This window comes from Merops nubicus, unplaced genomic scaffold (assembly GCF_000691845.1).
Source record: "Merops nubicus isolate BGI_N331 unplaced genomic scaffold, ASM69184v1 scaffold25783, whole genome shotgun sequence".
NCBI lineage: Eukaryota > Metazoa > Chordata > Aves > Coraciiformes > Meropidae > Merops > Merops nubicus.
Genome location: NW_008597281.1, coordinates 42377 through 64712, shown reverse-complemented (window position 1 = coordinate 64712; position 22336 = coordinate 42377). Strand labels below are relative to the sequence as shown.

The following is a 22336-nucleotide window of genomic DNA, read 5'->3' as shown; positions in this document are numbered from 1 at the left end:
AGGAAGGGGAGAGCTCGGATGAGGAGCGCTCCAGTCGGGCCGGCAGCTTCAACGGCTCTTTGCCTCAGCGCATGGAGTCGCTGGAAACAAAAGGCTCCTTCGACCTCCAGGATACTCTGCAGGTGCCTTCCCTGTACCGGACCAGCAGCATGCACAGCAGCCGAACCTCCACCTCCGAGCACCAGGACTGTAACGGGAAGACCTCTCCAGGCCTGCTGCTGCACCAACTCCATCTGGATGACCCCCGACAGGACTGTGATGACTGTGACGATGAAGGCAACATGGTAAGGAAATGCTGAGCGCTCCTTTTGGGCTTTTTTCCTTGTTGAAGCAGTGCTTGTGCCTGTCTTGGGAGTGCACAAGTGGGTGGGAAGCAGTGGCCTGAGCAGGGACTAATTTCACCATCGCCCCCAGACCAGACTGGAAGCCACCCAGAAGAGCACCAGAAGGTCTCTGGGCTGTGGACACCATCAGAAATGGGGTTGGCATCATTTTAAGTATTCCAGTGCAGTATCAGATAGTTCATGATGGAGAAATCAGGGCAAAGCTCCTCAGGTTCCACTAAAAGGTACAAAGCAAAGGCAAAATGCCAAGGAAATATGCCTCTCTGTTTTTTTTCTTTCTTTTTTTTTTTTTTTTTTTAAAAACAAACAAGGAACTTTCCCCACTTTCCAGCCATGTTTCAGATTTCTGCCCCCACACACAGCAGCAGTTTCTCTTGAAAAGGCAACAAAAGGGCAGGGTTGGCCCTCTACTGCCATTAGTCCCATAGAGTCAGTGGTAATTTCAAAGTTTTTGCATTAATTTCCATATGAAGGGGCATTAGGCTAATAAATGGCTCTCTCTTTCACCAGCCTGAAAAGTATAATTTGAGAAATATTATGAATGTGGCTGCTTTTCCAAGATTTTTGCATCACTGGCAGAGAGGGGCTTGAGTTGGCAGAAGAATGCCTGCAGGGGTTATCCCGTTGGGATATCCCAAGACAGTTCTGGAGAGTTTTCTGCTCTTTCCAGGTTATCTCTTTGTTTCATTTTACCTCGTTCTCAGGCTTAAAAATGCATTGATCTGATGGGTCATCCTTTGGGGGTAACTCGGTTTCTGTTGTTGAAATGGAGGGGTTTTGGAGAGAGCAATGTGATGGTGACCAGGGTGGTATTAAGAACAGGAAAGCTGCAGCTTGTGGACATGGTTTTACTGTATTTCATTGAGTCTGTTGAATGAAAATGGAATTTGGAGCATGTGAAGGGATGTGAAAGGCAACAGTGACTCTAGAGAAGGAAGAGGAGGAGAAGGAGGGTTAGTGCTGGCAGAATGGAGTCACTCAGCCGTGAATTGCCTTTAAAAAGAGCCATTATCCCATTACATCTCCAGCATGGATCCTCAGCCTGGGATTTTTACTGATTGTCTTAACCTGGTTTTTAACCTCCATAAAATAAATTGAATTTTAAAGAAAAGGAGCAGTAATTATTTTTTGAAAAAGCCATATTAAAAGTGATCAAGAGACCATGCTCTTTATCACTAGCTAGGGATTTTTTTTCATGCTCCAACATCTGCTGCTTTTTCCAGCTCACCTGATCCAAACATCCCACAGGTCCCTTCCTTTCCTCCTGCTGGATCAGAAGCCAGTGGTCCCCTTTGCACTAGACATCATATGATGGGACATGTCCCTCCTCTCCCATCCCACCCAGCCCTGCAACCCCAGCCAGAGCTGATGACAGACTCTTGAATAAGATGCATGGTTTTAATCTTTATCACAGCATCCGCTTTTAGTGTAAACCAAACGTTATCTTCTGTGTGCCAAGGTCTGGCCATGTAAGGTTAGACCAAGGGTCCCTCAATCCTCTCCCATAGAGTGGTCAGAAGCAAATACCTAGGAAAAAAATAGGCAAAATTGGGTAAATAAATCATGCCCCATCCCATGGTATAGCCACAACTGGGACATCCACAGCTGCCTGGTGCCTTTCCCCATGCTCTGAAGTATGTCTTCACTGCAAATCACTAAACCAGATGGATTGAGAAATACTGCTTAGATTAGTGAAATGAGTCCCCAGGTTGTGGAGCTTCCCTTTGTGATTCCCTCCTGACGTTTGGGAGGATGCTTTGCCCCTAAATTAGCCTTGACAAAGTCAGAAAAAAAAGTCATTTATTTTAACTGGAAAAAATAAAATTCAGAACTCCCCCACCAAGAAAAGAAGAAAAGAACTCAACTGTTACTCAGATCAAAGTAATCCTAAATATGCCCTTCTGCAGCAAAGCTTCACATTTCTCCTTGCTGGCTGGTTTTGATTGCCTCTGTGCAGAAATAAAAAGAAGTGCAAAGGCTTCGTTTGGATCTCCCAGGCTCCCATTTATATTAGTGCCGCTCCCCTGCCTTCAATGAGTTTATTCTGAATTTACATCCCCCTGAGGGGCCAGAATCAGGCCCCTGATAACTCTTTTCCCCAGAAATATAAAATCAGGGGACTGAGATCTCTTCTTTGCGTGAATGCTGACAAGGAGAAATTTCCTGGAGAGAGCCATCAACTGCCTGGCTGGATTCATATGGCCGTGACTGAGATCAGGGGGTACTGTGAGGTCTTTGTGGTTCATATGTGCCAGATTTTGGATGCTTTTGGGTGCTTTCCTACCAAAATTGTGGAGTGCTCAGAGAAGAAACTGAGGGAAATATTGAACCTGCAACCGAATGTGTCCCCTCCTCCCCATAACCTCATTGCACACTGCAGTTGCAGCTCCTTTCCCTGTTGCATTTTTTCCCTGTGGTGTGCAGCCAGCAGCTCCCCCAACCCTCTCAGCCTGCCCCTGCTGCATATTTAAAAATAAATGGGTCCCAGCACGTCTGTGAAGCTTCCAGCTTGCCTGGAGGTCCATTGCTGCTCATAGAACATTTCTCAGCACTTCCTCTCCATCCTTATTAATAAATCTTTTATAAATCTAAGCTTCTCCCTTACTCCAAGGAGTGAACCAGTCATCTTTTAATGCCAACTGCCTTTCATCTGTCTCTCAGAAATACTTTAATATCTGAAAGTCCTAAAAAAAACCCCAACCCAACCAGCTACTTATCAGCAGCTCTCCTTGCTGTGCGATTGCTGGACCCTGTTAGCTGGGTGAAGGTGGCACTGTTGCCAGTCACCAAGTGGCATCACCCCGTGTCCTGGCCCGTGCTGGTGGGGCACATTGCGGGGTCTTACCCAGAGAGGTTTTGTCTAAGTCGCTGGCAGCTGCATTAAAGAGTAGTTTTCTTCTCCCCCACATCTTTATTCATCCCATCCAGGTGTGTTTTATGAACAAATAGATGTGATTTAAACCACATAATTGATAGATGGCTTTGAGCATAATGCAGGCTGAAGCAGCAATCAGCCTGATTGTGAGCAGTGGATGTGTATCTGGACCTCATGGAGAAAGCGTTTGATGGGACTTAGGCTGGAAACGCTTGGGTTTTGTTTCACAAATATCTTACATTTGGCTCAAATTAACTGAACTGTGCTGTTCCATTGGTGGAAATCTGGAGTAATTCCTTGGACTTCAGATTTCTGCGGATGTACTTGGCCCTGTATAGAGCAGTCGAGCTGCTGAGCTGGCCCCAGCCGAGCCCTGGTGCTCACCCTTACCCTGACACACTGAATAGAGACAGGATGGAAGATCACTTTTTGCCTTTGTTATCTGATTTAGCCCATGAACTGCAAGCTGCAACAATTAGCCAAAACCCAAAATATCTTTGGCATTAAAATTGGACAAAAGGAATATAAAGAAGCACTCTGTGCTGCTGACGCATTACCATTCACTACAAATCCCCATGATAAATACCAGAACTGCTCTGAATAATAGATACTTCTGGAAACCTTCCAGCTTGCAAAATGAACTGGACCGAGTCGCAGCTATTACTCCGTGTCCAGAGGCTGGAGTAGCAGTTGCTGTTCTCACCACAACTTTGGGCAGACACCTGATTTTTATCCATTTATTTACCTTTGTTAGATCTATGGATAATTAGACTAACCAGGCTGCTTGAAGGGATAACAACCCCAAGGATGTATGCTCTACTAAATACAGTTTAGAGAGAAGGGGGAGCAGTTCTGACTCCTCGCCTGGAGTTGGGAAAGGGGTGTGAAAACAGCTAAGGCACTGCCCAAACTTCCTGGTGTGCTGCTGCATGGTCTGTATTTGCACAGAAGGGCAGGGAAGGATGGCTGGTTGAAGGAGAGGGGTAGATAGATCTGGGGGCTTTTTGTTATTCAAACTTTTCTTGTTATTTTCACAAGGTGGTTTTCATTTTTTGAAGGGTTCAGGTCATGACCAAGTGCTTTCATTATAATGGACACTACACTAGCTGTTCCCATAGCTAATGAGACCCCTGGCTGAGCGTGTACAGGAACTGAAAGCACTTCCTCCATTCCACTCAATTACCCTAACAAATTCCATTTTTACAGCCCAGAGTACCTCCAGTTGCTAACAGTTTGGCTCTGAATGAAACCCACCCCCTGTTTCCAGGGTGAAATAAATGAAAATGCCTCAGCCCGGGGGTCCAGGCACTCCTGGGGTGCAAGCAGTGATTCCTGCTCTGCTCTCCACAGCTCCTTTGCTGAACATCTGCAGAAGAAAGCTTCAAAGAGCCTGTGTGGCCATGTTCCCATGTGCGTGTACATCCAAGCCCAGGTGGTAGTGGGGAAATAAGGGTAATAAAAGAGCAGGGAGCTGTTTTTATTAATCTGTAAATATAAAACATTGTGGTGATGTTGCACGCACCGGTCTGTGGATTTTTCTTCTGGTGCTTCTATTTGGAAGGGCTGGGAAAGCCCTGGTGTGGTGGGTGAGATGTTTTCCTGGCTTCTGCTGGTTGTCCATGCACAAGGCACAAGCACTGAAATGCCAACTGGATTAAAGATCCTGTCCTCCCTTCAAAGACCTATAGATGAAAAGGTGATAAACCTAATCCAGAGGCTATTGCAGCCAGGATGAAGCTTCCCCTCAGCATCCAATTTTTCATGTCTTCAGTTGACCTGTTGGCCAAGGCTTTTACAATCTGCCCTCAAACGACCTTGCAAATGGTCCTAAAAATACATATGTGTGGCTGAGGGTGTGCTGTGATTTCAAGTGGGAATTAATTTGCCAGAGTTGGGTGGCCCACGTTTCGTGCAGCAGGTCAGGTTGGCCATGGTGTTCCCTTCTGGATGTATAATCTCCGATCTAATCTCTCCATGCTGCATGAGAGGCAGATGCTCGCTAGTGTGTTCCTGGACCAAAATTTGGATCCCAAATGATTTCTTCAGCTTTCCAGTGGTGCATAGACACAGGGCTTGGCCCAGTCAGCAGCAGAAATCACTCCCTCAGGTCCCTTTAAAATCTCTGACAAGCATTATATATTCTTAAAAACTGATCCAAATAACAAACGTTGTCCCTCCACCCCACCCCCGGATTTTCCCCCCCAAACCTTAGAAGATTCAGGCAAGCATCTGATGAGTATCTGGAGGGACTGAGGCTGATCAGAGTAGGTTTTCAGTCCTCTGGGCAAGGGGTTTTATTTATCATGTTTGTTCTCTTGGCTAACTGTGTGCCAGATGCAGTTACCGTGTGGAGGAAGAATCAAAACCAAGCCCTGTGAGCTCAGAGGGCCGGCACAGCCCTTGCCTGGCTGCCAGAGCTCCTTCCTCTGCCCAGCAGGGTATTTTTGTGGGAGATCATTTTATTTCAGCTTTTCTGAGCACTTGGAGACGTGTGTTCAGTGAAAAACTGCCCCAAGTCCTTTCCTTGGAGGTTTGGGGAGGGTGTTTTTTTAACAGTTCTCTCTGTTTTCCTCCCGGTATGTTTCTGCTATATGTTTCTTCTCTAGAGCAAAAGGGAGCGCATGAAGGCGTGGGTGAGGGCACGGCTGCCCCCCTGCTGCAAAGAGAGAGACTCCTGGTCCATCTACATCTTCGCCCCTCACTCGAGGTAAGGCAGCTGAGCTCGAGCAGTGGCGGCGTGCTGGACACGGATGGCCTTGTTACAACGGCTCACGCTGCCCATCTGGCCTGGATGGGTCTCTCTATGTGTCCACAAAACTCCCAACCCTTCCCGTGCTCCAGCAGCACCCCATCGAGGTCACCCACCAAAGGGCTGCTGGCTGCAGAGAGCTGCTCTGGGGTGGGCATGGCCCTGGCATATGAGTGTCTGGTACAGACCCACAGCCCCAGGCATGGCTGCAGCTTTATCAAGTTCATTGTTCGCTCCATCAGCGATGCCAGTGCTCTGCAAGTTTTTCACTTGAGGGAGCATTGAGGAATTTGAAGCTGGGGGGAGAAGTGCTGCATTAAGCAGAGGAATTGAAATTTGCCCACACTACACACTTAACAACACAGCAAAAGACACTCCTTGTTCTTCTAAAGCTGCTTCTCAGCTTGGACTTCTCTGTCATTCCGCCCTCGCCCCCCCCCCCTTCTCCTGCTCCCAGTAACCCCGGAAAACACGCTCGCACCCTGTCCTTCCCAAAGCCCAGCTGTGTCAGGGCCATCTGGGCTCCGTGCTGCCCTACGTGTTCCTTTGGACATGCACCCAGGCTCAATGAGGGTTCCCCTCCCACGCTGGAGCTGGTGGGCACCGGACAGTGGTTGAGTTCATTCATACAAAGATTAGAGAGATTTTCAGAAACAGACTTTGGGAAATGTAATACGGCATTATAAATCCCGGGTCAGTGTACAGCCATCTGTCACAATAAATAGCTTCTGTCCCTTTGTTCCATCTGCACTCAACCCTTACAGGCTTGCTGGGAGTATTTCTTCCTTTATTTAAGCTAAACCTGAGCACTATGGACCAGGTAGGAGGTCAGATCCAAACCTGGCCGCATATCCAAGTTGTGGAGGCAGCTGTTCTATTTCAAGTGACTCAAAGTCCCCTGTGAACATTACAAGGGCTTGAAATTTGTGGCTTAATGCTGTAGCTCTGATCCTTTTCTGTTCATACCCCGCTCTGCCTGCAGCCTGTGGCTCTGCCAGGGAGGGGACTGGGAGACTGTAGCTCATCTGCCTCGCAATCGAAGCGCTCGATTCCACGCAATCGAGCTGCTGTGCTTCTCCCCAGCCAGTCAAGCATTAATAGCTAGTCTGTGTGTCTTCTCTATTTTTTTTTCTTTCTCGACAGATTCCGTCTGATGTGCAATAAAGTCATCACCCACAAGATGTTTGATCATATTGTCTTGGTGATCATTTTCCTGAACTGCATTACCATCGCCATGGAACGACCCAAAATCGAGCCTCACAGTGCTGTGAGTTTCTGAGGTTAATGTTCTCCTGTACTGCTCGTAGAGCCTACACCCATGGCTTGGACTCCACCGCTGTGCACTTGGTCTCACTTTCTTTTTCTTTTTTCAATGGGAAGCTACCAACACCCTCGCCCCCAGTGTGTTATTTGAATTAGGTACAGCACCTCTCCTGGTCCCTATCCGGCATCCTTTCAAAGTGCAAGAGCAGAGCTCATGGCCTGCAGTATATGGAATATCCCATTTCTGCAAGTACAAACAAGGTTTTAACACATGACATAAGCATGACATCTGTCTCGGTTTCCTTCTCTGATCAACCTTCAAACACTTTTCCTCTCTCAACACAATCTCCGTTTCTTCCATCTGTTCTCCACGGGCATGTATGTGTGGTGCGAAGGGAATGGGGGAAGCTGTTCATTTCATACTCTTCTCTCCCCTTTGTGTATCGGCTTTGTTGTGACACCAGAAAACCTGAACTGATACATGCTCTGTAATGCCATTTCCCTGACCCATTTTGCTTTAAGAGACTATGTAAGGATTTCTCAAACCAGAACCTCACAGCACCAATGTCCATCAATTTGAAGGGCAGAATCATCCGATTGCTCTTTTATTTTAGCATAGATTGTGGCTGAGAGAGACGCTGGGCTCTTGCTAAACTATTGCAAAAGACTGCTCATATTGCAATCGTATTGAATCCTGTTTTGTTGATGTAGGCGTGTCAGGCTGTTCATTTTTGTAGATCTTCACAATGTAAGACCTTAAAACTGGAGTATTGGCTGCTCTGTGCCTATTTTAAGCTTTCCCTAGTAGTCCTCCTTACTGTAATAGTTTGTCCGGCAGTCCCTCCCCTAAATCAGTTTTTTTCCTTTGTTTATCATGCAGTTGTGGTGCACCCACTCACAGCTGCAAGAAGAGAGCAGGACTCCCTGCCGGCCAGTCTAGCAGGAGGAAATCACCCTGCTGTTCCCCAAATGGAACATCCCGAGAGTGTCCCTTGAGATCCCCAATGCTTCTTTGAAGCCCTTTGCTGTGTCCTCTGAGAGTCACTTTTCACCAGGGCTCTAAAAGGAGCTGTAGTTATGCAGGATGGGAATGGGGTGGCATGCCTGAATCCTTTGTCCACAGCAAAGAGCTCTAGCATGAAAAAAGAGAATTTTGTATATGGAAGGGGGAGGATGAGTTGTGGTGACCCTGGGTATTGGAAGTTCAGACAGGAAAGGAGACAGGGATGGGTGTGAGGTTCATCAGCATGATGTTATAGCTGAGGGAACCAAAATGGGTTGCCCAGGGCTGGAGCTGAGCTAGACCCCAGTCTGGGAGCAGCAGGGAGGAGAAGAGGGATGCTGAGCAGCGGGGCAGGGAGCAGGGGAGCCAGAAGGAGCGCGTGGGCCCTGCCGGCACTGCCGGAGCTCTCATCTGGAAACCAAGAGAGTTAGTTTAGCTTGAGTTGTTTAAAATAATTGTACTTTGCTTCCCCGAGCTGTGCATTTTCTAGCTGCTTCAAGCCAGTTGTCTTTCCCTGTCCCAGTTTCAGCTGGCTTATCGGAACAGGGGATGCTGTTGCTAGCCAACACACGCTCCCCATTGCAGAGCGTGCAGCATGGGCCGGGGAGATTATCCTTCAAAACAGCCACACACTTGCCAGAGAGAAATGTAATATCCTCAGTCTCTTCTCCATGCTATTGCTGTTTTATCTCCAGCTCCACAAGCAGGTCCCTACTCTTTCTCCTGCCCCTCCATAGCAAGCTTTTGTGTGGCAGTCAGCTAACGGCCAGAGATGTTTCCTATCACGGCTCAGGCAATCACTGTGCAGGTCCAGGACCTAATTAATTATGGACCCAGTATGGAAACAAGCTACTCTGTGGTTCCTGAGTCACTTTCAGTAAATCATGATCTGGCAAGCGAGAGAGTTGCCAAGGTGTTTTGTCTTGTTTAAATTGCATCTCATTTTGAGCGAGAGATCTGCATCTCTTACAGGACTGCTCTGTAGGGAGAGGCAGAAATAAATCCAAAACTGTTATTAGCAGAACTGGGTCTGATTCAATTGTATGCTCACATGCATACATGCATATGCATCATCTTTCCTCCATCCTTCACCTTCTGCTGTCCCTTTCTCTGTACAGGCAATCGGAGATTGTTCAGGGATTAAGGAAGAGTGTAATTTATTTAATGATCATCATTAAAAAGAAAGGTTTCTGCTAACTACAGATAGGGAACCAGTCCATGGTCTCATCTGTAATCACTAGCTGCTATTGCAGAGCGGTGGCGGTGAGGACGGCAAGGTCTGGTGGATAACACAGGGGACTGGGAACTGAGACTATTGGGCTTCACGCCCAGGTCTACCCTGTGGCTTTGGACAACTGAATCAACCTTTCAGGGGCAGGTCTCAGCTGGCATAAACCCCCAGAGCTTCGATGGAGCTGTGACAACTCCTGCCAGCTGCGCTGCAGCGTCCCACGGGGCCTGCTTGCCTGGCAGTGCAGCCGCTCTAATATTGACTTAATTTCTAGGAGAATTGGGAGCTCAGTGATATTTGCACTGTGTGGTGATGTCCGCAGGTGAGGGGCAGGTAGAGATTTGTCAAGTGTGCTCCAAGGGGCGGAGATCTCCCTGTTTCTGCTGGAGGTAGATATGGGGAGGATGTGGGGTATATGTGGGGAGGATTTTGGGGCAGATGTGGAGGAGGGTTGGGGGGAAGATGGGTAGGGTTGGGGGACAGATGTGGGATATTTGGGGCACAGAAGGGGGAGATTTGGGGGCAGGCGGAGGGCTTTTGGGGGCAGATGGGACAGATTTGGGGGCAGATGAGGGCATTTGGGGGTAGGTGTGGGCGGATGCCCCTGTCCATGGTGCTGACGCAGGGCCAGGCACTGGCAGAGCTGAACCCCGCCGAGCGTTATTCTCTAAATATTTGGATTTCCTCCCCCCCTTGTGAGTAAGCAGCCCGAGTCTTGTTCCAGAACAAAAACTGGAGAACAGTTAGCAACCACCTGAATAGGCACAGGGAGATGTACAGCTGTGGAGAGCGAGCTATAAAACATTGTCTCTCATTTTCTTTTTCACAGGAACGGATTTTCTTAACACTTTCCAACTACATCTTTACAGTTATCTTCCTGACTGAGATGACAGTTAAGGTAAATGAAGCCTGTATTATATTAGTTGTATTTTATTATAGTGGACTGGCACAACCCCTAGGTCTACCAGTAACAAACAAGGTTCCTCTTCTGAAGTGTATTCAAATACCCATCACATGCCTTATTCTGAGCACGTTTTACATCAGGACAATTTAACTGAAGTTGCTCTTGATTTACACCATTATATGAGCAATGGGATGCTTCAATTCAGCAATCCTTCCCTATTCAGCAAAGCTCTTGAGCACATGCTTAACTTCAACTGTGCATGTAAGTCCCATTGTCTTCCACAACTGATTGTCCTCAACAGCCTAAGCAGCTCTGTGCTTTCCTGAGGGGGAGAGACTTAAGCACGTTGAAACACTTTGCTGGATTTGAGGCAGGAGGCTCAGAAACCTATTGCTGTAAATCTCTCTTGGGTAATTCGTAATCATCTCACAGAACAATTGCTCTTTCTTTGGAAAGTTTCTCTAATTTCTTTATTTGCAAAGCTTGTAACTGATTGCTTTGGGTCAGCCACTCTGAACCTTACTCCAGTCTATAGGAATAAAATATGATCAAACTTTTTATGCCAGAGCTAAACACGTTAGGAAGTTTTGTGCAGCTATATTTAGCTGCATTAAAAATACATCAGCTGTAAGGGACAATCTGGGATGTTTTTGCAGAGGTATTTTTACAATCCTTGCAATATAACACTTTGCTGATTTGTCTAATTAGGCTTCTATACTGGGAAGCAAATGGACTCACAGACTTGTATCTGTAAATAATGCGTTCTCAGCAGGTTGCTAACTGGAAGAAACATACTGGATGCCATAGTCATAATTTGTTGCAACTTGATGTCCGGGCAGGTGGTGGCACTAGGCTTGTGTTTTGGGGAGAAAGCCTACTTGAAAAGCAGCTGGAATGTGCTGGATGGGGTGCTGGTTCTCATCTCTGTCATCGACATCCTGGTCTCAATGGTATCAGACAGTGGCACGAAAATCCTGGGGATGCTCCGAGTTTTGAGACTGCTGAGGACGCTGCGGCCATTAAGGTAACCAGGGGATGAGTGCAGAGCGTGTGTCAAAGGGGGAGCTGAGCCTCATCTGCAAACAGCAGCACTTGTGCCAGGGCAGGAGTAGTCGAGGCAAGGGTACGGCGGCTGGCACCAGAGTTGCGCCCAGTCTCCTGCTGCTCCGCAGACAATGAGCGGCCGCGGGTCCTGCAGAGCCATCAGGAGCTTTGGGCACGTGCCGTGTTCTGGGACCAGCCCCAAGTGCAGTAGTAAGCTGATCAACGCCTCCTTTGCTCATTAAAACACACATCCCCTGCTATTTGTGTTCTCATTTGCTCTGTGTAAAGTGCAGCTTAACAGCTTCTTCTCCCCCTTTCCTTCAGGCAGTCGATGGCTTTTGTAACAAAGAAGGAAATTAGTAGCAGGTGGCAGATCATTTTTAAGGAAGCAGAGACTAAACTGTTGCTTAACCTAGAATGCAAAGAAGCCTGTTTTTTCCCCTCCTCAGTTCCCCATTAATTTTACAGAGAAATTTAGTTTGAAAATTGCCCAGACAAGATGAAAGCAATTGTCCTGCTAACTTGGTCCCCCATCTCTGGCAGCGGCAGTATCCCACGCTTCAGGGGCAGGCACCCCTCTGACAAGAACCTGCCCAACGACCAGCTTCTTCCAAACAGGCATCTGTTTTGTCCTGTACCCCAAGGCATGAAGGTTTCTCTCCATGCTAAATGCAATCCTTCTTTAATACTATTGTTGCTGCTCTTGTTATGCAGCAGCTAATAAACCTTCCTGCTCAAAGCAGCTTTGTGCGCCTGTCATATCTTACTGCTGCTTCTTTCATAAAAGGTTTGCTTTGAGTCAGGATTTTCTTTTTCAGGACAGAAAATAGGATCCTGCTTCTGACAGAAGATGTTGTTTTACTACCCCTGTGTGAATAATAAGTCTAAATAACAATGGCCATGCCTATATGTATACCTTTCAAATATTCTGAGCAGCTATAAAAGACGTTCTGTTAAATTTGGCTATGTGTATGTTGTGCCTGGTGAGTTTTAGGATGTGAGCTGGTTTTAATAATTTTTATTTGAACAGGTAGTGCCATTGGTGTGGTTCAGCTCCATGACCATGTGTCCGGATTGTCTTCCTACATGACTCCAATTGATACTTTTTCTCTTCTTGTGTCCCCTGGCATCTCTGTGTCAGCTGTTGTTTCTGGGGTAGTTTCTGCCAGATTGCTGGTTTGGTAAATCTGCTCTCCTCATCCTTTTTGGCTGATTTTTGACCTGTGTTAAGAAAACCTACAAAATAATCTGGATAGTTCTGGATAAAGGAAGCATTGATTTCCCATCTCTGAATTGTGGAATGAAAGTTTCTTTTTTGAGGAGATGTGGTTAAATTGGATCTAGAGGAAGAGCCACCTCTCTGACCTAGTAAAAGCCCTGTACGCTTCTTTGCAGATCTATAGGTCTGCCTGGCCCAGACCTGGGTCTTTGTTTGCTAGAGCCTTTCTCTGCAGTCACCTGTGTGCATGAGTAGTCTGCAGTTCTGGGGAATAGTCCAGTGGGTAACTGCAGGCTGGAGGAACACCTGCTATCTGAAGCATGTGCAGGATTAGACTCTTCCATTGCTATCCCGTTCTTGTTGACATTTGATAGGTTTTCTCAAGAGAGTTGTGTGAATGTTTTCAGCCAACGTGCTGCTTTCTACTACAAAGGATACGTAAAAAGCCAGCAACAAGCCCATTCCCTAAATATGTTCAAAATCAGCTCTATTCCCCTGTAATTAGATTTGTAGGAAATGAAAAAGCAGCCATCAAACCGGGGGCTTTTCACTAAGTCATAAATCTCCACATGTGGAAACCCATCTGCCTCTGTGCTGCACATCTGGGCTGCCCTGGGCCCACAGCTGCCCACAGCTGCCCACAGCTGCCCGCTCTGCCTTTGCCGTGGGCTGTGCCACACAGCCTGTGGATCTGCCTGCCAGGCTCAGCTGCATCAGCGTGGGATGACAGCTGGGACAGGTGACCCGAGGTCTTTGGCCACTGTGGCTCCAGTGGCCTGGCAAAGTTCCCTGTGGAGAGCAGACTGATCTCCTGCCTCTCCAGGAAGGCGCGGGGCAGAGACCGAAGCGACTGCTCCGTCCCCACCGCAGAGGAGCTGACCTGGCTCTTTCTCTCCTTCCCTTCTGGAGGCACTCGGGGACCTGGCTGCAGGGAGGACACCCTCACAGAGAAGCCAAGCCACGACCATGCATGTCACACTGGAGAGCAGGGACAGCCCTCAGTGTCCCTGCACTGCCTTTCCTGGCTGATGGTCTAAAGGGGTTCTTCTTGCAAAAGACCTCCATCGTTCTGGCTCTTATTTCCTCCTGTGAAAACAACCCCGCTGCCTTACACAGCACACAAATCCCTGCGTGCTTGTGCCTTTTGCACAGGCATTAAAAAAACCACTGGCCTGTGTGCCAGTCATGGGCTTTTGATTGCATGATTGATTATCAGCCTCCAAATTGAATCCATGAGGATTCAAGCACAGCTTTATGACCAAAATTCCAAAAATATATTCACAAAAGGAGTGACATTTAAAGATGTTTCCATGACCCTCTGAAGTTTCAGCCAGTAGAGGGATTGCTTTTACAATAACATTCCTTCCTAATGCGTTCAACCTGCTGTTGTTGTGATCAAGTGTTGTAGCTTAAGATACAAGAGGAATCAAAACTGAAAATGTATTCAGAATTAATGTGGACGGACTTCAATGCTGTTACTCCCTACAGAGCCTAAGCTTTGACTTCCAAAGCAGATGGATAAATAATTCACTTTTAATACCATCACAGTATGAAATAGTCATTTCATAGACTCTCTTCTATCTATCATATTATCACCTTTGCTAATTTTTTTTTAATCTGTGGAGGAAGGTCTTCATTAATGCTGATCTGCTACTTCATCTAAGTGCTACTTCTTCTGAGAGCTCTGCTCAGACTAGTAGGCTTAACGTTAGTAAAAGTGATCCAGCAGGGGCGAGGCTGGCAGTGAGTTTGGAGTGTCTCACACCAGGGGGTTAGCAGCACTGGGAATGCTGAGACCAGCAGAACCAGGAGGTACTTGAGGGATTAACATTTCTTTACCTGAAAAAAAAAAATCAAAAAGGCCTCATTTCAATTTCCCCATTTGCAATATGCCTAAAGCAGTCTGAAATTGTCCTTAGTGTACCTTTGGCCAGTCTACATCTCTGGCACAACCAGAGGGCTCCCTATCAGCTGAATCCTTCAGTGACAAGCCACGGGAGTGGTGGGTTCACAATCCTAGTATCAGCAGGACCTTGGGCAATACTGATGAGGTGCAGGGATGCTGTGTGTGGACGTATTAGAGCTGACACTAATAATCTGGAAATGCTGAGGATTTTATTGCCCCTTCTTAGGGAGTTATCAGACTCATGGGAGAGTGGCAGGAGTCTTTGCAGACTTGCCTTGACTTTGGGTCAGGCCCGTTGTCTGAGACAGCTCCAAGGTCTGAAGGTTTTCATTAGCGAGAACTATTATTTTTCAAAATCTTTTCAAAGTCATCCCTCCCTGTAGGGCTGGAAACAGCACTGATCTGGAGCTAAACTGGTGGCAGCTTTTACCCTCATGCATTCTCATTCGAGGAATTCCCTGGTTGCTCAAATCACTGAAAGAGCCAAATGCTGCAGTTTCTCAGCCTTTTTTTTCTCAACATACATGACTTTGCGAAGTCAGACGAGTAACCTCCTATTTTCTCTCTCTGCTGGATACCAAATAGTATCTCACAAGGGAAATCACTTTATTATTTCCTGAATAGGCTTTCTTAATAAGTGTCAGAGAAAATTATCAACTTTAGACTCTAGAGGCTAAATTTCTTCCTTGCTCCCCTAAATTTGAGGATGCTGAAGTAGTTTAGACCACAGGCCTTCAATTTAAAGACCTGACTTTGGTTCCATACTGTGTGACAGTGGACAGAATAAATAAGTCAGGATCCCAAAAGGCACCAAAGCACCTAATTTCCATTGAAATCATTGGAAATGTGTTGCCTGCATACCTTTGAGAAAATGGCTTGTGGTCCTCCTGTGCCTCGGTTTCCCATCTGCAGTTTGGCAGTTGTAGGATTTCACCCAGGGCTGTGTGAGAGATGATGAGGTCTTTAGACCACCTCAGGATCCAGACGTGAGACTCAGCCTCATACTGTCCAGCCCAATACTTGCTTCGTGTGCTCAGATGGTGTGGGAAGAGCCCTTGCCATGCAGACACTGCCCGTTGAACTGGACTAACCAGCTCTTTGGATTGGGCACACTAACCTGCTGTCCACCCTCCTCTGGTAGCTGGCCTGGGCTCTGCTCTCAGCCTCGGTGCAGGTGCAATGTGGCAGCAGCAGTGTAGCTGCCCCCGTGAGGACCTCAGTCTGGGCTAATTCAGGTGGGCACTTTAGGCAGCCAACACCGACCAGTCTCCAAGGCTGCAGGGGGTCCACACCGTCCCAGGGGGGCATCTCAGCCTTCAGTAGCCTTCTGCTCCCCGAGCAACATCACCCCCCAGCTCATTCCCTAATATAACTTGGATCTGAGCACCAGGGAAGCTGAGGTGTCTGAAATAGGGAGCCACAGCAGCTCCCTGGCAGAGGCACCCAGCGTGAGGAACAGCAGCTTCTGCCTTGTGTGCTCCACTGGCAAGGGAGGGGATAAAAATACCACCATCTGTTTCTTTTTTAAAATTATAATTGATGAGTTACCCTTGACATTTTGAGTAAATATTTAACCAGAAAAAAAAAGGGAAATAATTTTTAGCTTTGCAGGATGCTGTTTAAAGCCAACAATTTTTGAAAGACCTGGTGCTGGTGTGCTGAGCACTGCAGTTTGCTAAGCCTGTCAGCTCTGGGGCAAGAGAGGGTTGGTGCAGGCTTGGCTGGGCTCCCAGCTAAGACCACGCATGTCAGGCATGTGGAGGTGTCCATGGGGATCTCTTCTGGGAGCATCATGCCCAGGATGGGAAGAGAGGAGGAAAATTTGGATCCTCTCCAGGCAACAAAACTCCAGCTGTGTTTCAGGTAGTGCAGCCAGATGTGTGGTGGAACAGGAGAGGCAGAGGGAGGACTCCCCTGGCAAAAGAGAACCAGGCAGAAGAGGAAGGTGGGGAAGTCTGTGGCACTTTTGAGTGCCAAGTGTTCAAAGGAGTCGCCTGCCAGTGCCCAGAAGCACACAGGCTCTTCCCTCCTGCTGAGATCCACAGCAGACAGCTCTCTCTGCCTTGGGAGGGCACCGTCTCCCGGGCATCTGTACAAACTGATTTACAGTGCTAGTGAAATACTTCATTCCAGCTGGCACCATGAGGAGGGGGGCATGAACCTCTCCAGATGCCTTTTGCAGCCCCCCAGCTCTCCGCCTTCAGCTCTGTGAGCCTGAGTATGTCGTTCCTCTCACCTAGCACAGTGAGAGAGTTTCTTTAAATCACACAAGCCTTGTCCTTTCACTGTAGTGGTGTCCTTGAGAATACAGTACAGGCTCTCCTTTTTTTTTTTCTTTTTTTTTTTTTTTTTATGCTTGCTCCAGTCATGGTGTCCACATTATTCTTCCCCAACCTTCCCATGTGATCTAAGCCTCTGTCAGGAAATTCTGTGTGCTACCAGAGCACTCTCTTTGCCCTCTCTTTCCCAACCTGGACAGGCTACAGGCATAGGGTCCAAACCAAGAAGCTGGATTCCCAGAAAGGTGTGATCAAGGCTGGAAACCTAGAGAGCTCTTTGGACTGAATGATAGGAAAGGGAAAATGCCAAAGCTTGAATGTACCATGGTGAATGGTGATCAGCAAACAGATCAAGGACAGGTAGTGGGTTAGGTTGAAACCATCATTCCAAGCTTGAAATATGAGACTAGCCTATATATCTTCCTTTACTAGGTCCTCCTCCAGTGACTTTTCTGGCCTGGCTTCTCATATGTGGTCTCTTCTTCCTCTTCTTTATACAAATCTGTATGTGTAGACAGAGATCCCTTTCCCAAACACCTCCATAATCTCATCGGTCAATCTTCCAGAAGTGCTTCTTCTATCATTTTTTGAGTTATTTGCTGTTCTAAAAAGAACCCTAAAGATGTTTTCTCCTCATCTTCTCTCTTGATAGGAGGCAGAACTGGGCAAGAATAGTTCTAACATAGCTTTTGTGCTTACTTGCCCCCACAGAGTCATTAGTCGAGCCCAAGGACTGAAGCTGGTGGTGGAGACTCTCATGTCATCCCTGAAGCCCATTGGGAACATCGTGGTCATCTGCTGTGCCTTTTTCATAATCTTTGGGATCCTGGGAGTTCAGGTAAGCTCCCTGTAAGCCTCAGCACCTAACCAAAAAGGGTAATGAGCACCAGATGGCCCCACATCTGGGTATCTGTACCAATGGGCACACCATAAGCCTTTCTGAAACTGAACCAATGGGCTTTTTGACCTTTCTGGGGACATTTCTTGCTCCTAGCAAGGAGGAAGCAGATTACCCATTATTGGTTAGCCATTAAAACCTAACAACAGTGGCCCAGCAACATGCATCCCTAGCCACAGCTGAAGGAGCAATGGTTAGACCCAGATAGTGGGGTTGGTTTTACCTGTCTCTGGTTCCATCAAGATCCAGGTCTAGAAACATGGGTTGGTTTTGAATCTGTAACTTTGCCATAGTTAAAAACCTGGAATGGCTCAGACCCAAGGGCTTAGGTGGCTCTCGGTCTCCACCCCAGCAGCAGAGCATGACCCTTCTAATGCTCTCAAGACTTTTGTTCCTGACTTCCAAGTCTTGGCTATGTGTCACTTGACCTGTTGAACTTCCTTGAAGCTTCCCTGTTGCATGTGGTACAAAAGCCAAGGTGATGACCCCCTCAGGGGTACAGAATGGGCTTTCTGCATCCTTTCCTCACCTCAAGGACTACTGCTATCTCTGCAGTGGGACATGAAGCAAAATATTTTCCCACTTTACTCTCCTGGCCACACCACAGAAAGATCAGGCCTGGGACATGACCTATTTCACCAGAAAAACTTTGCTCGGGAAAACTGTTAAATCCCATTCCTCTGGGATTCCTCTGGGAATGGGATTCAACCAATGGGGAAACAGGACTCTCAAACCTGAAATTGTTCATTTCTAAACTCCAGAGAGCTGACATGGAGATTCATTGAGATTCTGACAGTTTGTATAGCTGACAGCTTGCAGAAACAGAGATTTCTGAATCTGCTTCCTGCCAACTCTGCTGGCACTATCCTCAGTCCCAGGAGTGCAGGAACCTGGGGAAAAGTGGCAGAGTTTCCAATGCGATTGGTTTCTCATTACCTGGGAAGGAGAGATGGTTTCATATAACTATTCTGACATAACACTTACTTTTTTCTGAAGTTTATCTGATCTGTCACAGCTAGCTTTGGAAAGCTGCTCTGTTTGTTTTTGTTTTGGAAAGGTGTCTTATGTAGTATTTTATACTAATATACTGTTTAAATAATAAATACAGCATTGAAAATAAACAGAGAAGAAAATCCTGCCATCCATAACCACCTCAGCAGCTAGATTGCCTTAGCATTACAGTACAACAGCATCCATCCATTATAATAAACAAATTCATGAAACTAAGCATATCTCATAAAACAATATAGAACTCAGACACAGGAAAATTTATGCCAAACAACAAAACTTGCAGTATGCTCTTTGAATTTCCTCCCCGCTAATTGTGATTGCCTTCCCTAGTGACTTGTAGTTAAATTGTCATGACTATTGATGGGATTAAGTGGGAGATGCAAGGAAGGCTGATCCTGTATTCAGGATGCAAACTTTTCAGTTAATATTTATGTCTAATTGGGTGTAAGATGAGGGCCATAGCTATTTTCTATAAAAAGATGATCTTTCAAAGTTAGAGTTGGCTTTTGCACATAAATACAAACTGGGGATCAAACTAGAGGATTTTAACGCTATTAAAATCCAGGCATCCACATTTTTGACAGTGTTTCCCCTTAGCAAGACTGTTATTGTGCTAGAGCTTGCCCAGATGTGAGTAGCCACTAATAAGACACGAGAAACAGCTCAGACAAGTGCAGTAGGAAACACTGGGTCTTGCACTTTTGGAAGTGCTTCCATCTCAAGCACTGACAGGGATCAGCATTCTTGCAAACTGGGCTTTGTAATTCCAAACCCTGTTAGTAGCTACATTACTGCTCCCATCTGAGTGGCATTACAGTCCAGCTCCTGGAGAAGTTATATTATAGACAATATATTAAAAACAGTTGTTTACCTTCCTGCTTAATTAAAACTTTTCTCTGTGAAGGCTATATCTCCCCAGTCTGCCTTACCCATGGATAGTATTTCTCCATGGAAATATCAGGGAATACTTCTCTTCTTGCATCCAGAAGTTTATGACTGTGTTGAGTGGTGATTAATTTTGCATGCCTAGAGAACATCCTCCTGCTGTTGATTTCTGAAGGGAACCCGTTGAGTAATGCATGGGTATATCTTGTTCGTTATTATTTCTACTGATATTTGTCTAGAACAACAGATCAAAACCCATCAGTGTCCTTTCTCTGTATACCCAGGTGGCGTTTTAAGGAGCCTGGAGAGCAGGCTGCCATTTCCCCCAACACCAGTAATGTCAATAGCTTCTGTCAGCAAATAAACCCAGATTTGTTGGCTGTCTCCTGGGTGTGCCATCCATCCTGCTAGTATCAATCACCCTGTCTGAAGTAGTAATCATCCCCTGCCACTCTGTTGTGTTCATGGGAAGCACCAGATCTAGAAGTAAGCATGTGAAGGCTCATGTTCCTCAAGCAGGTGCAAATCAGGAGCTTTCTCACCAGGAGTTGCTTCTCTCCTGGCTTACACCAAGGGAAGTAAGCTCCGGATCAGCACCTAGCCAAACCTAGCACCAACTAGGCTTGGCTCCGTAAGCTCTGCACAAGAAAGAATGTTTTCAGAGACCCCTGCACAGGCTGCAGAGCCTAATTGAACAACATTCAGGACCAGGGACCAGAGCTGGACTGACAGCAGTCTTGATTTAGGAAGAGCCCAACATCACTCGCAGCAGCTCGGTTCCTCTCTGACGCAGCCCCTTGTGACCTGTAAGAGCAGAGCTTAGTCCATTGCTGTGCCTCTTCAGTGCCACCTTTACTCTGCTGACGGAGCAGCCCCGTTACATTTAATTTGTCAGTGACTCTTGAAACCAGCATCTTTAACTGGGCTGAGAGTCACCGGAGTCATTCCACGTATGCTAAGAAGCCATTAGATGGTCTTGGCTATTAGTTGGGGCTACACTTGAGCTGACGACCCAGAAGCAAAGGCCTTTAGGCCAGTCTCAGATCACTGAACCACACAGCCTAATGCACGAGGTGGGTGTCCTAAATGATGTGAAATTATGCATTTGCTCATTAAGTGCATTTCGTACAAGCTGCTCGTGCTTAATAACCTGCACGAATGAGGCCATTTCCTTTAAGTTCTTGGGTCAGCGTGGGCTGTGCAGAGCACCCCAGGAGAAATGCATGCCCATCATCTGCAGAGAAATCCTGCAAACCAAACCCTAACCGTTCCTCTTTTCTTTGCATATTTTGCAGCTTTTCAAAGGCAAGTTTTTTATCTGCCAGGGGGAGGACACCAGAAACATCACAAATAAATCGGATTGTACAGAAGCAAGCTACAAATGGGTCCGGCACAAGTATAATTTTGATAATCTCGGCCAGGTATTAATAGAATGGTAATCTGCTTCTTTGCTCCTTTACCTCCTTGACTTAAAAACCTGTGCATTATTATCCCATGGGATTTTCTTACAGGGCACTGCCAGTCACAGTAAATATTCAGTTCACATACACAGCATTCTGTCTCTGTAAATCCCAAAGGTGGTGTTTCCAAGCAGGCATACGCTCCTTTTCAGAACAGAACAAGCACATGTGGCTTCGTGGAGTACTTAATTGCTTCACTGCTACATAACAAACCAAATATATCTTGCAGAAGGGCTTGTCTAATAGAGCCGGACACTTTTCAACCATCTCTGCAACACAGACTTATTTTAGCAGCATGGTAAGGACTAATTAGTTGGGAGCAGTACAGACCTGGAGGGTGGAAATGAAGCTGCTTATTTCTTCAGCTTTGTGGATTCCGAATGAACGCGCATGGCTGAACCAGCCACGGGCATTGATAGGTTTTTGCTGCCAAGAGAAACCCTGGGCATCAAAGTGTGCCATTATCAGACAGGTAATGATAAGCCTCAGACAGGAAAGGGCAAAGAGGAGTAAAATGTTACAAGTGAAAGAGCTTGGGTGCAACTGTGTCTAACTTTTTTTCCTGTGTGTTTCTAGGCCCTGATGTCTCTCTTTGTTCTGGCCTCCAAGGACGGGTGGGTGGATATCATGTACGATGGCTTAGATGCTGTGGGAGTTGACCAGCAGGTACGTGCTCTAGCAGAGCTGCAAGAAATGAGTTGTCAAAGGTCATGCGTTTTGGCTCTTGTGTAGGCTTCCACTGTCAAATGGGGTTGCGGGGTCAGGATCAAGGGAGGTGTTTAACCCAAGTCCTGGGGCATGACAAAGAGTCCAATGAAAAGTTTGGATTTGAACATGGCCTTTTTCCTACAGATTTTGCAACATGACTGGTGTAACTAGTGTTAGATGAGCCACGCTTATCGAAGAATGATTCAGCTTTTTAAGCTATTCAGACACTTCAGGAGATGAGAAGTGCTTTGTATAGGTACAGGTTTTCCATGGAGGACTTACAATAGCTGCAGAGGATGTTACTGTCCTGATGTTGGCAGAACAGAGGTGGTTTTTCTGTCCTCAACGTGCTTTGTGTTTTGGGAGCATTCAGTTAAAATGTTTCAGAGGACTCTCGTCTTCAGGAATAGCAGAGCTGCCTCAAAGGGTTTTGTGGATGGGGCAGCTCTATCAATTTGCTCCCATTTTTTTCTTGAGGTTCAGCTGACGTTTGCCTTCCTCCACTTTGCAGCCGGTCATGAACTACAACCCGTGGATGCTCCTCTACTTCATCTCCT

The 22336-nt window shown here is 46.7% G+C and overlaps 1 protein-coding gene across 1 annotated transcript in view; it reads left to right on the top strand.

Annotated features, from left to right (window-relative positions):
* Positions 1-5: 5 nt before the first annotated feature.
* The window catches only part of LOC103769462 (voltage-dependent T-type calcium channel subunit alpha-1G-like), a gene marked incomplete at its 5' end in the record, with an annotated part of 54240 nt that continues 31909 nt past the window's right edge, over positions 6-22336 (top strand). Inside the window, 9 exons of the mRNA XM_008936659.1 lie at positions 6-284; positions 5826-5926; positions 7112-7235; positions 10295-10363; positions 11209-11393; positions 17529-17655; positions 20907-21032; positions 21648-21737; positions 22291-22336. The exon at positions 22291-22336 is cut by the window's right edge and continues 195 nt beyond it. Coding sequence (XP_008934907.1) covers positions 6-284; positions 5826-5926; positions 7112-7235; positions 10295-10363; positions 11209-11393; positions 17529-17655; positions 20907-21032; positions 21648-21737; positions 22291-22336 — 1147 coding nt within the window. The remainder of the gene's footprint in view (positions 285-5825; positions 5927-7111; positions 7236-10294; positions 10364-11208; positions 11394-17528; positions 17656-20906; positions 21033-21647; positions 21738-22290) is intronic.